This window comes from Telopea speciosissima, chromosome 8 (genome assembly GCF_018873765.1).
Source record: "Telopea speciosissima isolate NSW1024214 ecotype Mountain lineage chromosome 8, Tspe_v1, whole genome shotgun sequence".
In the NCBI taxonomy this organism is placed as follows: domain Eukaryota; kingdom Viridiplantae; phylum Streptophyta; class Magnoliopsida; order Proteales; family Proteaceae; genus Telopea; species Telopea speciosissima.
The window spans coordinates 3,624,111-3,641,907 of record NC_057923.1 but is presented as its reverse complement, the minus strand read 5'-3'; the positions used below and the strand labels follow the sequence as shown (position 1 = coordinate 3,641,907).

Genomic DNA, 17,797 nt, shown 5'->3' with positions numbered 1-17,797 from the left:
GCGCATTTGCATAACCCCAAAATGTTTTAATGCATGAAGTGTAGATGTAATCGATACTCAAGTCTAGCCATTGCACATTATAGCTCAATAATCGATCTCATTTTTCTTGTCAAACCTGATGGTCTAGGAAAATGTGAAAATGGAAAAGAACTAGCAAAAGCCAAAACACCCTACTCAATAATCGATCTCTGTGAATGAACTCAAGAAGACATACGTACACAATTTCCTTCTCCTTCTCTGCCAAGGGAAAACTCAAAACTCAAAACTCAAAACAGACTCAGACGTTCTCCTTCTCCTCCCTCTCTGCTACAACTGGTTTTCTTGCTTAGGGTTTGTGAAATGGGAGGGAAATAGGGAAAGAGAATCCGATCAAACAAGAAGATGAGAAATCTGCTACAATTAGTTTTCTCGTTTAGCGCTTGTAAAGAGTAGAAGGGTCGTCTAGAACACAGAGAGAATGAGGGAGGCGCGAGAGAGTATTTCCAGGGTGAGTGAGAGAGGAGATCGAGATTTAGGTTAGGGCGAGTACACCGGAAAGCAGCAGCAGCAGCAGGGTGAGAGAGAAGATGTCGTCGTCGCTACGGAGGAGTTGTGAGAGGGATGAGTGAGAGAGGGAGGGATTCGAGAGAGGTTCTGCTGGGAATTTTTGTTCGATTTGAAACCCTAGGCAAATGAGTGAAATGTGTTTAGTTTGAGGGAAATAAATTCGGTTTGGTTTGTTTTGAACCGATCGGATGGGTTTGGTTTGGGGTTTAAGGTGGTTCAAATAGATCTCATCTAAATTTCAAAATAATTTGAATTCTTTAAATAATAACCGTTGAATAATTGTCAGGCCAGGTGGTATGCTAGGAGCTCACAGAAGTAGGATGGAAGTAGAGGATGTGGATCCTTAAAATAGATACGAATGAAAGTTTATGAGAAAGTATAGCACCCACGTCCACTCATGATCCAACGACGGTGCTGTCATTGACCCTTAAGGCGGCTCTGTGCAGACAGGGGCCACGCTCCCCCACAGTGAACGCCGACACAATAGATAATGGAATTGTATAACTCCGTCATTGCCTCGTCTTCTTAGCGTGTTACTCTGCACGTACGCGTTCGATCGATTTGTCACCATTTCTCTACGTGGAGTGTGCCCTTGGAGATTTTCCTACACGGCGGTGTGCGAAAACTGGTTCCTTATTCGATTAATCCTTTATTTTTTCTTTTGTATTTTTTTCCTGTTCGGACCAGAGAGAGAGAGAGAGAGAGAGAGAGAGAGAGATATGTCAGTGAGGACTCTGTTCTTACCGCTCCCATTGGCTTCGAAAATGCTGGAGCCGCCTTATTCGATTACAGTCTCAGTCAAATCATCTTCAAGGCGAGTTTCCCGCATGCAGTGAATCATTTTATTTTTGAGTATTATTTCCATTTTACGTAACTGATAGAATTTCTTCGACCGTAGTTCGCGTCTCGGAATCTCCCAAGCCTTGAGGGTCTCCTGCGATTACAGTTGTTTCGAAGTATGTTCCGGCGTCCTTTTGTTCTTTCTTATAAGCTAATTACTTCTTTCGATTCCTTTTTTCATTGTGTGTTTCTAAGATTCTCAGATCACCGCCAAATGTTTGTTTTCTAGGTGTAGTTCCAATTAATGTTGGATCATGTTTCCATCAACTCGAACTAGTCAATAGGTGCCCCAAAGCATCAAGCCTGGAGATTCGCGACATTTGTTCGATCAAATTTCCCAGAGAAACTAAGGATGGTTTTGATAATTCATTAAATGGGCTCGCTAGTTTGCTAATTTTTCGAGTAAATGTCTCATGTTGATAATTATCCACGTCACTGGCCTCGTCGGTGACAATACTTGCGATAAAAAAAAATCCAATACTGGTTTTGTGTTGCTTTAAACTTCCACACTGATCAATCGTTTAGTGGTTTTAAAAGCCAAGCTATGCTGACCACCATTGCAATTTGGTACCATAGAGTTTAGGTAAGTCTTACGTCTCAAATGGAAGGACTACTCACCTGTTATGTGTCGTTTGGTTTAAAACAGCTACACTTACCCCTCCAACAAGTCACACTATGAAAGAAATCACTTTCACACGATTACTTACTTTTTGGGCCAATTGAGCAGAAATTCTGATGGCTATACACCTCGTTTTGGTTAGGGACCCTTTATTGGGGTATTGCTAGAACGTAAACCTTAGTACATTTATGTTTCTTGTGCCTGCCCTCTCTGCACCTGCCTTCAGTGAGTGTTGCTTCTTCCTACTCTTGTTTCTTATTCTTCTTGGTCAAGTTTTCCTTAATAATTTTATTACTCTTACTGGTTATGATTTAAGACCAACAAAAAGAAAATACCAGAGCTGGCTATGGGGCATGTTGGAATTCCAGGAACTGATGCTTGGAGGCTGAATTTGTTTAACTGATTTTCTTGGAACTCTTGTTTTTCTATATGAATCATCTGTTATTACCCAAGCAGAGGCTCAATACATTTACTGGATTTGGAAAAAACTCAAAGTTCTAATTCTGGTTCTGTATTTTGCATACCAAGAAAATACTCAAAAGTGCTGGTCTGAGACTAGTTTGAAAAGTTACCCATGAAGACCAATACTTACTGTTGAAGCCTCAACTATGCTATTTTCTAAAATTACCATTTATTGTTGCAAGTTGAGCTAAAGGGCCATTACCCAGTACTGGTCGTGCCTATACTTGGTCCTATAAAATTTGTTATATTGCATGAGGCCTTGAGTGACATGATTGAACCATACTAATATGAGTTGCGTCAAATTTGGTTCCTTTCTGTCTTATCTACTCAACCCTACCCTTTCCAGTTTCTGGTCATATTTATCTTGTGTCAGCTAATGTTGAGATGGTGGAGACAGCATCTTTATGACCTATTAACTACCTTGTTGATAAATTCGGCAAGATAGTGCAAACGATGTCATAGTAAATATGTTTTGAAGTACTCAAATCAGAATGTAGCTTTACCTTTTATCATCCACTGTTACTACTAGTTGCACTTGCAGCAACTGGATTTAGTATTAATTAACTGGTTGTTTTTTCGTATGTTTTCTGCTATTAAAATTTACTCATGGGAATATAGAATTAAAAATACTGGGACATCATGTAACAATTAGTTTGTTTTTAAGGTTAGGGATGTTAGTTATCGACCCCCTGGAACCCAGCACAACCTTTTGAATGGGGTTAATCTTTCCCTTCCTGAGAAAAGGTACGTCTGACTCTGATTTGTTAACTAGAAATGTTATTTTCTTTTGAGTATTATGAGCTTACTTCTGCTGATTGCGGCAGTTTAGGATTGGTCTTTGGACAAAGTGGAAGTGGAAAAACAACTCTCTTGCAGGCCTGTCTCTCTTTCTTAGTCTCCCTGTATTTCATGTCATACACATTAAGAATTTTGCTAAAGTTCCTTGTTTGTTCCCCCTAGCTTCTTGCTGGGTTAAACAAACCAACATCGGGGTTCATATGTCTTCAAAGATATGGAAATGATGGGCAGCCAAATCAGTTACCTGAATTATTACCTCCAGAAAGAGTTGGCATTGTTTTTCAGTTTCCTGAGAGGTATGAAGTATAAACTGCCTTCTAGTGAATATTTAAATGATGGAAACTACCCTTTAAAGAAAATCTTCCTTAAATGTAGATGGTCCTGTAACCATTGCGTGTCACTTTTCATTATTTGCAATTATGTATAGATGCACTTTAGTGAACATTCAACATTGTAATCTTTTCAGTGAATCTTTAAGAAGTACTGATTTAATTTAGTATTTTTTGGCCCGTCAAATCAAAAGGAATTTTCTATGAAATGCTATGGGCCTGCCAAAACTTTTCTACATGCACATCATAGATAGACATGCAGAAAAGGAGGCATTGGGGTTCAGTTGGGAGTGGGGCCACGTATATAGTCCATTTTGGCAGTTTTCCTCTTGAACCATTGCAGGATTGTTATCAAGTCTTATTTCTGACTGTACTAATATAGAGAGAAATTTGGAATATGGGGAATTTATGAATTTTCGTTACTAAGACGCATTTGGTTAGAAGTTAAGGGAATTAATAAAAGAAATATTTAGTTAGAAAGTGATGTATGGTAAAATAAAAAGAAATTATACAAGAAACTTCCAAATTTGTTATTGGTTGGAGGTGGCGTTGATGGAAGGTGATATAAATTTTTTTTGGGGGCCTGCAAAGTAGAGAATGTTGGAGGTGAAAAAAGTTCCCCATATTTTGGTTGAAAAGTGATGTTAAATTTAATCCTGTGTTTGTTATGTTTTTTAAGTTGGTTACACAATTATTCCTGGAAACGACTAGAAACTTTTCCATTTTGTTCTTCTAAATTTGTTTCAATTTTACTTCACTTCACTCCACTTCACTTCTAACTTGTTAAGATATGTACCCTGCGGTGTTATGTTAGTTGTTGGGTTTATTTGGTGTTGGTCACGATAGGGGGAGTGTCCCTATTGAGATTGATCAAATGGTTGGAGTGGTGGTAACAATGAGTTGCTAATTTTGAGTCATACTCTATAAGTCTGAGTTGCCCTCCTATCTTATCATCCAGCCATCAGTTTCGATTGACTACAGACTAAGAGTACTGCCTTCGATAGGAAGATCAGCACCTTCCAAGTTGCTGACTTTCTAAGTCTGTTACTTGGTATTTTTCTGGCTATTGAGTTGCTACCTGCCCAGATGATATGCCAGAAAATGCTACTGGTTGTCTTTTTGTGGTCAGACTTCATTCCAAGGACCTGTTATTGGTTGTTGAGAATCCTAAGTGTCTAAACATCTCACTGTTTGGTGATGCTGTTAGTTTCTGTTGCTGGTTTGAATGCTGTAACCTACTGATGTTAAAATAGAGTGATCCTATTGTGGAATTGGTACCTAGTTGTCTAGTTGGGTATTGTGGAATTGTTACCTTCTTGATTGTGCTATGCATATAGTTCTTTTATTTTGTGGTGCTTACGCTTTATGTAAATATGATGAGCATGGCATAGGCGGATAATACTTGTATTAAGGGCTGTAACCTGGTGCAGTCCTGCTTTTGTAGGATCCTAGGAGAGGTGTAACAGGGTCAAATCTTAACCTGTGGTGTTTTTTTGCATGAAGTGACCGCCTCAGGCTCGAACCACATCTTCATACTGTAACCAGAGCTTTTACCATCTCACCAAGTCATGGCCCTTATACAATATATATACTATGATATGTTAGGAATCCAACACTTCATTAGTGTCTAGTTGGTGTGCCACCTATTGGTTTTCTAAGGGATCTAAAAAGGAACCAGTTGAAACCAGTCAAATATACATACGAGTATCCATTTGATCTTTGTGATTCTATTTTTAAGGACTTTTAATGTAGGGAGGCTAGGCTGAAACGGGACAACAGTAAAACTCCTACAGAAAATCAGGATCACAGTGAACTAACACACAGAACATAGAGACAGAATCTAACCAAATTAATTACTGTAAATCAAACCATTAGATGGGGCTGATTTTTTCAGTCAAAGTGACGTTCTGTTGAGATGAATAAGTGCTCCAAATTTGAGCTCATTTAATGAACAGATTGAAAGAAACAGTCAAGAACAGAAATAGAAAGTTAAGAATCAGAATATAGAAAGTGAAGACAAAACTAAATGCAGCTTTCATCCGACACAATTTGATGAGTTCCAAATTAGGATCGAAGGGGACCAACATGGGGTAGAATAACATCTAAAAATTTCAGATCCATCCGATGGTCTGACCCTTAGGAATCAGATGGGGAACTCAGAATAGAAAGTTGTAAAACAGGGCAGCGCAGGCACTAAATAGACTGGAAGAAATATCAGAATTAATTAACCTTTGAAGAACAGTAATGACTATTAATCCAGGATCAAAACAAAGTCTGAATAATAACGAGAATGATGATTGAAAACAAAATAAAGAAGATAAGATATGTTCAAGTCTCCCACTTGAACCGCAGAGCAGGCCTCCCACCTAACTCCAACCTAGTCTCCCACTAGGGTTTTGCATCTCACAGGTTAAAGCCAAGCTTCTTTTTTCTTAAACTCAAATCGTTGGGGTCTGAATATAGCCCCTTTTTTTAATTTTTACAGCAAAATTCTCCTCTTGTGTGGGAGGACTACTGATTACAATGAATTAGAAATATTTTATTCGAAGATTACATCACAAATCGTAACTGAAAACCAATTAATGTTTTGTAATTGAAATAGAAACTAATGACAGAAATAAAATCTAACTCATAACTAATAAATAGAAACTTCTAACTGAAATAGTACATAAAGATATAGAAACTAATCCAGCACGCAAAATCTTCCTTCTCCATGCAAGTCAGGGTGGGACCTACAAATATGGAAGAATATTCTACAGTTCTTCTCCATGCAACTGCCATGGGGGGGGGGGGCACTGAATCTGAAGAAAATGTCCTCCTTTAAACTGCTGCTCTATGGTTATGTGGACAGAAACTGGCTGGACCTATGGGCCTCAAGGTACCCATCACATGGGCCCAAACATGGACCTTCCTAGGAGTTAAACCGAGGGTCTGATCAGATCAGATTACACCAATTTCGATCCCATTCCAAACTGGGGGTTCAATATTGTATTGGTAAAACAGGCTCTGCTGACCTGAGTTGACTTACCTAATGGTTCTTTAATATAGAAATTAGACTTTCAGTAAAGAAACTCTTCACTGGACTTCCTAATAAAACAGAATTGCGAAACTACCCATATGACTTAAAAGCATAAGTAGATTCGTGCTCTCCCCAAGACCTAATATTTGGGCCTCACCGTTAAGCCAATTATTATCAGAACCAACAAAAATGAAAGCCCATACCCTACTAATAACATGCAACTTTTGTATCTAGCTTGTCACTGCATCATAATTGAGTAATGTTGTAAAAATTAGAGGATTTTACCAATTTTTCTCAAAAAATACAAAATTAAAAAGGTAACAAGATTAAGAAATAAAATTTGATGCAGGATGACATGGCTGTTACTTTTCTTCCAATTTGGAATCAGTTAACTCATTCTTCTAAGTGGGTTTTTGCATGCATTTCTGACTTATTTCATGATATGAAGTGATCTAGTTTTGTTTTGTTTCCTAAAACTTGTTTCATATGAGAATGGGTCGAAACCTGTTTATAAATTCATAGATAGATTTTTATTTCCTAGTTTTGACCCCCATTTGGTTCATTTTGATTTTATGCCTATTCATTTTAAGCTTATCATTATGATATGTTTTGAAATAGGTATTTCCTGGCAGACACTGTACTTGATGAAGTTACATTTGGGTGGCCAAGGCAGAAGGGAGGCCTTCCATTGAAGGAGCAGCTTGCTTTGAGACTCCACACAGCTATTAATTGGGTAATTACACTCCAGATTGTTGAACATGGTTTATTTTATTTTCATCTGAAACCTCATCCTGTTTCTCTGAATGGAAGCCTTGTTTCTGTTACAAATTTTCAAATTATAGGTTGGACTCAGTGGGATATCGTTGGATGAAGATCCTCACTCTCTAAGTGGTGGTTATAAGCGTCGTCTTGCCCTTGCAATTCAATTAGTAAGAATCATATGTTTCAACCAGCCAGCAAGGAATAGAATGATGCTTGTGTCACTAGTGGCGTTGAGGCAGTAATTTGATTTGAGAATTTTTTGCGCCCCCCCCCTCAGGTACAAATTCCAGACTTGTTGGTGTTGGATGAGCCTCTTGCTGGTCTTGGTATGCATTTTATGATTTCCAATCCTGGACCCCCTGGTTCCAAAAGAAATGGAAAAAGATTAAGAAACTTTTATGATCAGTATTCTGAGACCTGTCCCAGCCCACTGGCTTAGCTAGCCCTTAAAATGGGAGCATCAACTCTCAAATCCGTTTTTTGACACATCTGTTGACTAGTTGATGATTTGTTCCACTGGACTGGTTGAACCAGTTCACCCCATAAATCATTTGTATTATCATATGTCCTTCCATAAGGTTTTGAACCCCTGACCTCCATTACATTTTAACCTGCATGTCAAAATAAAAAATAAAAAATTATCCTATATAGATTTATTTAATATATATTTATGTGAGTTAACCAAAACTATTTGCTCTGGTGGTTGAATCATGGGTTGACCCAGTAACCCACCACCTAGCACTCAAAATGGGTAAGGGGATGGGCTGGGTTCCAGAACAATGCAACCAATGTCCTCCCCCTCCCCACCCTTGTTTTGAATTTCAGTAATACGATTTATGTTTGGGAGTAATTTTCCTAATCAATGATTTGCATTTGCTAATTTGGGATCAGATTGGAAGGCTCGTATGGATGTTGTAAAGTTGCTAAAGCACTTAAAGAAGAAGCTAACTATACTTGTTGTCAGCCATGATCTTAAGTAAGTTTTATACCTTCAACCAAGTTTATGTACTTCCAGAGCCTTCAGGTGTTCAATGTTGACTAAAATTGTTAAATTAGTGCAAATAGTTCTAGTGGTGTAGTTGGGGTCATAATTGTCGCAGTGTCTTGGCAGCCCAAGGTGTTAGAGGGGTGCATATGCAAGGTGTCCAAGGCACCTGGACGCCTAGGCGATGCCTCGACAACTATGGTTGGGGCTGACTCCAGTTTTTCCTGGGTATAGTACAAGTCAATTCACTTCAACTCAACCAGGCCTTATCTCAATTAAATGGGTTGGTTACATGTATTCTCTTTCGCGATTCAATGCCATATCTGTTATCAACCCTAGTCCATGCATGTCTTTTCTCACTCATTTCAAAGTCAATTCTCGGCCTTCCTCTTGCTCTTTTAGCTAATTTTACCTGGGATGGTGTCAGCGCTAAACTTCTGGTGTCCTATTTAAGTGACATAATGAATGTAAACAGTATAAAAAACATAAAATGAATGAAAATCCTGTTTGAGAGGTGGGGAGGGGAGAAAGTGTTGGTATTCTTGACGATGGATCCTTTCTCATGACACCGTCTTGGAGGGTAAAGCACATACATGTTTTGCTGGCTTCAGCTTGTTGCATCTTCAAGATGCTATTAGGAGTAAAGTGTCATGTGCTTTTGAGGAAGTGAGTTTATACCAAGTTATATATCTCATGATAGTGTTGGAGTTTACTGTTTAACCCTACTTATATGTGGGTCCAGATTGTTGTTTGAGTACCAGGTCTTAAAGAGTCAGATCCTGCTGACTCCTGAAAATTAGGATATAGGGACATCAAAATGCTTATGGGTGTGGTGTCAGCTAAATATATCGAAAAGGTGTCAAAAAATGGGGGTGGAAGCGCAGTGTTGATTACCGTTCTTCCCTAAATTACTGTTGTCCAAGTTTTCAACTGCTGTTTGCATGTTGACAAATATCTCATACCTACAACTTAGATTAACTTGCTTGACAAAATCTTATACCTAGTAAAACCGACTTCACTGACATCAAATGCTGTATCTGTACGAGCCAAATGGTGGTCTGTTTTATTTCATTATATGACCGAGTCTTTTGGTTCCATATTTTTGAAGATTCTATTGTTGCTAGGGTTTGAAATGGAGCAGGTCTGATCCTGTATTTGTCTTCATTTATATCCATTCCATTCAAGGATTTAGGGTTCATACTCGAGGATCAGATTGGCCACTGCTTTCCATTAGTCAATGAATGTGTTTTGCTTTTCTACCACCTGTGTATGTTTGTGCTTTACTTTTTTCTCTTCCTTTTGACGGTTAATCTAGGCCAGCATGGCCATCATGAGCTAACGAGTGCCGCAATGACACTTGTTTGGGTTTGTCTGTGACAGGCAGCCTGGGGCTTCGAAAAAATAAAGCATGAGTTAGGCATGACCCATTTGGATCTTTTGTTGGATATAGATCTTTAAGCACAGAACCTATTTGGATCAAGTTCCAGATAGACCGTAATTTTGGATCGGATCTGACCCATTTCATGCTGTAACTTTTGTGCTCTTGCACCTCTACAAACCTGATCAAGAGAAACATGAATACAATGGTTTTTAAAATAGGCATCTCTTAAGCATGTAAGTTGTCCCTCAATATATTTGCTTTCCCAAATTGGCATTATGAATTTGATGGTGAATTTTTTGATCTTTCAGCGAGTTATCATCGTTAGTGGATCTGTCATGGAGGATGGAAATGGGTGGGGTCCTAAAGGAAGAGCCTCTACCAGTTTAGTGGTGGCACTCTAATACCATAGGTAATTCACCAACAGATTGACACTGTCCATAAGGTTTTAGCTTGTACCGTCAGATAACTTCTTTCAATCCTTACATATTTTAGTTGTCCTCGTGACAAATTCCTGGAGGACTTGGGAGAAGATGAAATTTTATGGTTCAAAATATATGTTCTTTTCTTGCGCTATCATTTATGAACAGAAATTGTCTGATGGTTTCATACCTTCAAATCTTCAATGTTGTTGATATGAATCTTCAAGAAATCAAGCAAATTCAGGCTAATCTGTTTGGAACCTATGGTTAGCTGCATGTTAAATGAAATCACATGCATTATACAAGACCGCTGAATCATTTGATATCAGGGATAGTTGTGACATTCATAGTTGTCATGGCGTATAGGCAACCCAATGTGTGGGAAGGGACCTGGACGCAAGGTGACACCAACAAGGCGCCTGGACAGTGACACCTTGACAACTATGGTGACATTTTTAATGGTACTTCAAATAATTGTTTCCATGCTAACTATCTAGAAAGGGATACATGGAATTTTATACTGGCTACTTGTTTATTGTTAGAGAGAAAAGAAAGCAGAGGCTTGCCTTGTGGTTTCATCTTTCAATGCAAAACTTAGGCATGAGGAGAAAAACACTACTAGCAAACCAGTTATTATCTTGTACTACTATTTCTGAACAGCCATGTGTCTGGTGGTTTCATCTGGTCGATATGAATTTTCAAGAAGTTTAAGAATTTAAGGCAAGACATTTGGAACTTCTGGTAACCCACAGTTAGAGTTACATGGACTATACAAGACCATTAATTCATGTGGTATCTGGGGTGGTTGTAAATAATACCATCAAATAATTGAAATATTTTTACCGTTTAGGGAGCTTTCATGTAGCTTTACTATATTCAGAACTTGTTTATTATCAACAAGGAGAAAATGGAGACAGAACTTGTAGCAACTGTTCGCATAAACTTGCTATAATTATCAATAGATAGTATCTCATCAAATTCATTAACATAATCATTTGCACTAACAGAGGCATGACTTTTTTATTCCTTTGTTGGTCTCTTCAAATACGATTACTCACATAAAACTATAATCATCAACAAGTAGGAACTCATCAAACTGAATAACATAATTTCTTTCTGGAGGACCATAACTTTGAGCATGTGACAACTTTTGCCTCTACAGCTCCAGAACCAGATCTACAACGCCAAAGGTAAAGAAAGGGTCAGATAATCACAATCTACATAAGAGTGATGTTACTATTTCATCTTTTTAGCCCATGTTATGGTATTTGGTACCATTACTATACATTTGATGGAATTGCAAAGGAATCATTGCATGCATCTGAGCCAACAATAGTTGTGATTGCGCCAATGCAAACCAAGGCACTGGCTGGGTGCCTTGGAGTCTAGGCACCTTTTCGGATGCCTAGACAAGGCCTTATTGGTCAAGCTGTGCAGAAAACATGGTTTAATTTAACCTTTCAGGCTAAGTACTGGTACCTTTCAGGTTATGTTAGTGATAGATTTCTAGAAGCCTAAGAAATTAGGGTCAGGAATTCAGTTTAAACCAGAATCTCAGTCAATGATATATGACCAAATTCAAGAGAGATTTGATAACAATCAGAAGTTCAGATTCAGGGAATGTCCTGGTCGAAGGTCTAATATAGCAGAGAACAATCCCTAAAAAAATGACTCAAATTCAGTGGTTGGATCTGGATCTAAAGAGGAATCCTACTAAGTGTGGAACTCCTGATTAGGGTTTCCAGATCAAGGGGTCGATCTCAGATTATAGGGAAACCAAAACAGTATTGGAAGGATGATCAATCAGCAACCAAAAGTAAGCAATCACAGTAAACTATCAAGCTAGAACAAGAAGCCAGAAACTATGACTGAAATAGAAACCAGTTCTGAGAATTCCAGCAATTCAAGTAGCAAAAGGACTCTTTTCAAAGCGTGTTCAAAATCAGATTTTGAAACCCTAGGATGGTTTAGAATGAGGTCTGATGTCCAAATTTGAAATTTGATTTAAGAACTGAGATTTAAACCATGAGACAGAAATTTCCAGAAACTATTACATGAATAACTGAACAGAGAACCAGAAATTTACTAACCTGAATCAGTGATAGATAGACTAGAAGAAGGAAGGAATAAAAGAAAGATATGAACCAAGCATCCCACCTAGAAACTAGGCTAACATCCCATCAGCCAACCTCAACATCCCACAAAAGAATACTCTGAATCCCACAGGACATAGAGACAGCAACAACAACAACTCAGCCTTATCCCAACTAAATGGGCGGCTACATGGACCGTTGCCCTCCAATCAGCTCTATTTGAGGTCATACTTGATACAAGGCCTAAGCTATGCATGTCTTTCTTCACCAGAAGCCAATTTTATTTAATAGCAAAATCATATGGGGCTCTATGGTGCTTACATCAATATATATCATATAGAAACCAAAAGTGTACTTACAATAGAAAAGGAAAGTGTACGTGAAGTAGGAAAGAAGAAATAAGAAACTCAATCCATGGTAGGAATAGATGTCCCCTATAACTAAAACTCTATCTTAACTAGTTAGAATAGGTGTCCCACACGATTAAAACTCTATCAAATGTAGGGTTAGGAGTTCTATTCATATAAGACTATCCTATCCTTTACAACCAAAGAAATAACAATTACTTGGTGAAATAAAACACTTAAGCTAAACTAATAAAATAAATCCTGTATTCTACCTCATACCCATAATATAGGCCCATTAAAGTGGCCTATTACAAAGAAACCAATTGGATCAAAGGCCTAATACAATAATAACCCAACCCAAAGCTTATAATCGGTTAAGGAAGTACTTGTTTTTCTAATTACCACAATTCCAAGGCCTAGTTATATTTTTTACAACTTGACCCACACCTCAGTTGCCTAGGCATCGCTTTGGTCACCTTGGCAGGTTTTGACCTACACAATCCCCATATTGGCTGACCAAAAAAAAAAGCAAGTGCAGGCCTTGACAACTATGGAACCAACTGATTTTTAACATGGGAGATGCATTATATTTTTAAACTCTATGGGCTTCTCTCATTCATGTATGGCATTCTATTTGTAGGCAGAAAATGAGCTATAATATTAGGGCCTTCCACCTTGGAGTTTCCCATATTAATATGTGAAATGATAAAAGAGGATGATAATCCTGTTTATATTTCAGATTCCCCAAATATCAGCTCTTCGTGGAACTGAGGCACATATATTGTAATGTTGATATTATTTGTAGCAACCATAGCTATGCAGCTGCTTGAAAGCAGGTTGCCTACTGTATAGTTAGCATTGTCATATGTTGTTATTTTTAGGCTATGGAATCTAGGAAAGTGTTATGTAAATCAGGATGACCTGTATATAGGTGGGGTGTTCTCCAATTGGATTGTAAACATGGGGACATATACTTACAGTCTGCATCTGTTTTGATCCAGCACTCCCTGTTCCCATTTGAATCATTGCCATCAAGTTCAATTTGGGTTGTGTTCAAGTGGTTCTTGTACCGCCGGACCTTTGAGATGGCTCTCTGGGAAAATATCATCACATCTTCATCCGGGAATGGCTGATCTCCAGTGTTGTAGGCTTGATCACGAGAGATTTTGTTCTTGTTTTCATACTTGTGGGACTTACTCAACTTTTTTGTAACAGTAGGGGTTTCTGGATGAACTTTTCGATGAAACATATGTAGGATCTGCATCATTAACATGCAAGAAATTAAGAGAGAGACCACAAGAGAATTATGTCTAAGCTGCATCACAAACATGTATAGGAGGAACAGCATGCAGTCCCTGGCCTGATGGTTTGAGTTAGAGTCATTTGGTGGTGCAACTTGACTGTCCCTTCCGAACAAGTAGCTTCTTGATTAAATGGGGTGGTATCAATTTGTGGTTCATCTGATAGACAGTGGGCCAGTGATGGAGATGGTTCATACAATAAATGTGTACAGATTTTGGTGGAAACCTATGGTCTGCAATGGAAATTTCATGTGCCAAATTGAAGTAGCTATTGATTTTTATAATGACCATTCTTATTAATCCCATTGGTAACCACTATTTCATGCGTTAAAACAAATAATCAGAATATCACTTATTAGAAATAACTTACGACAAGAATTTGGTGGGTACTTGGGATACTCGGTGCATCTATTAACTAGTGTTTTGCTGCTCAAAAGGGTCCCCCCATCAAAGCCTTCTTGATTGAAACCAACAAGAACTGGATCTGGTGGTCCTAAATATCTGCCTATCCCAATTAATGTAATCAGAAGATGTATGAGGTTCTCACCACTGCAATAATGGGAATCTACTAACTCTTCTGTTTGATCATTGCTACCAAAAAGATCTAGTAGAGTGTACCCACCTTACAGAGTTTCTTCTCAGCTGAAACAGAATCAGGAGTAGAAGCAGTAGAGCTCTTAGAAGAAGCGTTGAGCATCCGGCGCTTAAACATCTTCATGAGATGAATACCTGATTTCTCTACTTCCTTCTCCATTGGCTTCTCCTCTCTTTCATGTTTCCCTGTTGGATTCTCGTCGACCATTTTGCTTCTCTGAAAGAGCTCCCCAAGTGATGTCCGATGTTCCTTTTTTGCCACTGTTGTTTGTGGCAACTCGATGGGAGAACCAAAGAGATATCCTTGGAGTGGGCAGACTGCTGATTCGTTCACATTAGATTCGGTTCCTTCCATTTGCTTGCCACTTAGGGTAATGGTGCTAACGTGACTACTCCTTGCTGATGAGGTGCTGTACCCATCGTCCTTGGCTTGGGACCCTAGAACCTTTTCTAGCTCATCATTGATGAGCTTAAGGTCATTCTCTGTTGCCTCAGTTTCTTTTTCAGTTATGTTCTCTACAGAGATGGCAAAGGTAGGTGTTGCAGGGTCTGAAGTGACTGGGTCCGAACCAAGAGTTCCTATTGTGAGGAGGCCGTGGAAGAGTTCGGATATTGCTTCTGAAGACTCATCTTCGAAGTTGTTGTCTTCCACTTCCACTCCAAGATATGATTTCCCAATGGTCCTTTCTTTCTGGGATTGCCTTACGTGACGGGAGCCATAGCCCTCATTGAATGATGGCTGCCCTGAAAGACAATTACAAGAGTACCCTGAAACCAGAAACCAAAAAGGGAATTGGAATGATAGTAGAAACAACTAATGAGAAGGGACATTACCTCTGCATGTAAGCAGGTTGTTATGGTGTTTGCTTCTTAGGTGTGCCTAGGAGAATGGTTTTAAGCAGTCTTCTATATTGTTTCGGCCATGATGTTTCTTTAAACTTTTATTGTTGCTCACTTGCTTCATATTTATGTAATTCCAGCACTCATGAACATTTCAGTGAGAGTATCTGACTTGCAGATTGTCCTTTTGATGGTCTATGCATTAATCCTTTGTTTCTTTCCCTTTTTTTGGCCCCGGGAAGGGGGTGTTTATATATATATTTTTTGGTGGGGGGGGGGGGGGGGTTGGGGGGGAGGGGTGCGGTTGTTATTCTGTTTTTAGATTTCTGAAATCTGGTTTTTTCTAGGAAACATAAAAAGAAAAAAAGAAAGTAAAGAGCAGGTTTCTGAAATGTGGTTTGTGTGAAACTAATTGATCATTGATGCAAAATAGTCTTGTCATATAGCTGCAGGCATACAAGCAATTTGTTTGTTAACATATATAAACATATTTATGTGCTAAAGGTATGATCCAAACCAATAGGTTGCAGGCAAAGAAGCAATTTGTTTGTTAAAAGTATGATCCAAACTAATAAGCTGAGATATTTGCCGCAAGTTACTATTAAATTGGTTTGAATTGTGAATCTATGATTCGAACCACATCATTGAGCAGCTAGCGTGTTCTACTGAATACTGATTTGATGAGTTTGTTAAGGTTATACCAACACATTAACAGTTGAATGTAAAGAATGAGATAAAGGAGATAATACCGAGTCCAAAATCCTTGAATGGTTCACAACTATTTTGCCGGAACTTCCGGTGCACCCAACCTAGTAACTGCAACACAGAAAGAGCTCATTGTTAAGTTCCGGCTCAATCTTTTGCTAGTGATTGTAAGAGTTCATTTTATGACCTGGGTCTGAAACTCAGTACAGTTTCAGCATAAACACTCACTCATAAACCCCAACAAGTTATAAAATTGAAAAAAAAAACTGAAAGAGGAAGTTGTAGAATAGAATAAAACTCACTTTCATGTTGATCTTTCTTCAGAGTGCAGTGATTGCTGATAGTAAGTTTTGTAATAGAAGAGAGATCTGTGTTGTGCAAAAAAATATTGGTATTGGAAGAGTGAGATTTATATGAGCATGGGAGAAGGATCTTAAGAGAGAGAGAGAGAGAGAGAGAGAGAGAGAGAGAGGTGTGAATGCCTTGGGGAAAGAAACAAAAGCCAAACGGTTTGCAGTGGTTGACACTTGATAGAGGGGGACCCATCTGCTTTCCATTAACAAATTACTGTTGTGGGATTATAAGAAGAGGTTAAAAGAGTAAAAAGACTACTAGGAGAGAAACATAGAGAAGGATACAAAGGGTTTGCAGTGGTTGGCCTTTCTTTAAATTATGTGTATAATGGAATGGGCTTCAGGACCCACAAGCTGGTGAAGGGTAATTCACTCTGGTTGCCATGAACATACGACCATGTTGTCGTCACGTGGGTGCATGTATGCTTTGCTGATCGACGTTAGTGTTTTGCATGTATGCATGTGTGAAATGTACGCGCTCATTCGTGTCGGTTTATTATTAATGGAGATGTTTCCCTAGACACATGGGGTGGAATGATCGCCCTGCCCCCTATGAAAGGCAGTTATAATGACCACCCTGTTGAGACTGTCACGAGTCTCCCTTTGGCCTTTGAGCATGCGTAGGGGCCATGTTGGAATCACTACGATATCAAAATGCAGTTTTTCAGCAATGAGAGGGTGGTTAATCGAATTGCCCAGTAGGGGGAGTTTAGACACAGAGAGAGAGAGAGAGAGAATGGGATGTGAGAGGGTGTGTGTAGGAATCTGCACATTAGCGTTGTGGGTTTCTTTTTATCTGCTTGCTTTGTATTTCTAATTTTGCAGGAGTATATAATGCAAGCTTTTCATATATGTCATGTGTATGCACCATTGTGGAGAACTATAAGTACACGTGACAGAGGATGGATGGGTGTGTTGAGATTTTGGGAGCTACAGAGTAATAGTCTCATAGTAGTTTATGTATGTCTTTGGTGCCTTCATAGTAGTTTTTAAATCCTCCAACATGGTATCGTAGTCCAGGTCCCTTTGTTATCTTCCTTAAATAGTTTCTTTATGTATAGAGTTAGTATGTCAAAACTACCCGTAAAAGGGAGAGTGTTGAGATGTTAAGAATCTATAGAATTATATTCCCACATCGATTTATTCAAGTCATCGATGCCTTTATATACTTGAGAAGTCATCTTTATTTAATATCTTAAGGTTTTGGATTGAATCCTCCAACATGATATTAGATCCCAGTTTAGGTTAGATGCCAATTGTTGAAATGATTGAATTTAAGAATCTTTTTAAAGAAAGCTGAAGTGGTTTCAATATGATTTTGCCACCTCATCCTTGATCTCAAGTGAGTTTTTAGGATCACAAGATGTGAGTAGCCAATGTTTTGCCATTTCATTATCATCCCCT

At 38.6% G+C, this 17,797-nt stretch overlaps 2 protein-coding genes across 3 annotated transcripts; one reads left to right on the top strand and one right to left on the bottom strand.

The window, feature by feature from the left end:
• Positions 1–1,235: 1,235 nt before the first annotated feature.
• Positions 1,236–11,017, top strand: LOC122670426 (ABC transporter I family member 11, chloroplastic). The gene is made up of 11 exons (XM_043867299.1): positions 1,236–1,360; positions 1,445–1,502; positions 3,132–3,211; positions 3,292–3,343; positions 3,428–3,561; positions 7,232–7,346; positions 7,456–7,542; positions 7,653–7,701; positions 8,267–8,351; positions 10,050–10,145; positions 10,700–11,017. Exons 1-10 carry the CDS (start codon positions 1,266–1,268, stop codon positions 10,126–10,128), a joined length of 834 nt encoding a protein of 277 aa, XP_043723234.1. The 5' UTR covers positions 1,236–1,265; the 3' UTR covers positions 10,129–10,145; positions 10,700–11,017.
• An 82-nt stretch (positions 11,018–11,099) lies between these two features.
• On the bottom strand, positions 11,100–16,485 carry LOC122670424 (protein LAZY 1). 2 transcript variants are annotated; one of them, XM_043867295.1, is made up of 5 exons: positions 16,343–16,485; positions 16,085–16,151; positions 14,524–15,263; positions 13,579–13,858; positions 11,100–11,336 (listed from the first exon to the last, which is right to left on the bottom strand). In XM_043867295.1, exons 1-5 carry the CDS (start codon positions 16,346–16,348, stop codon positions 11,317–11,319), a joined length of 1,113 nt encoding a protein of 370 aa, XP_043723230.1. In that variant the 5' UTR covers positions 16,349–16,485; the 3' UTR covers positions 11,100–11,316. The 2 variants fall into 2 exon arrangements, with proteins under 2 accessions (XP_043723230.1, XP_043723231.1); XM_043867296.1 differs by having other exon boundaries at positions 14,524–15,239.
• Between the last annotated feature and the right edge of the window lie 1,312 nt (positions 16,486–17,797).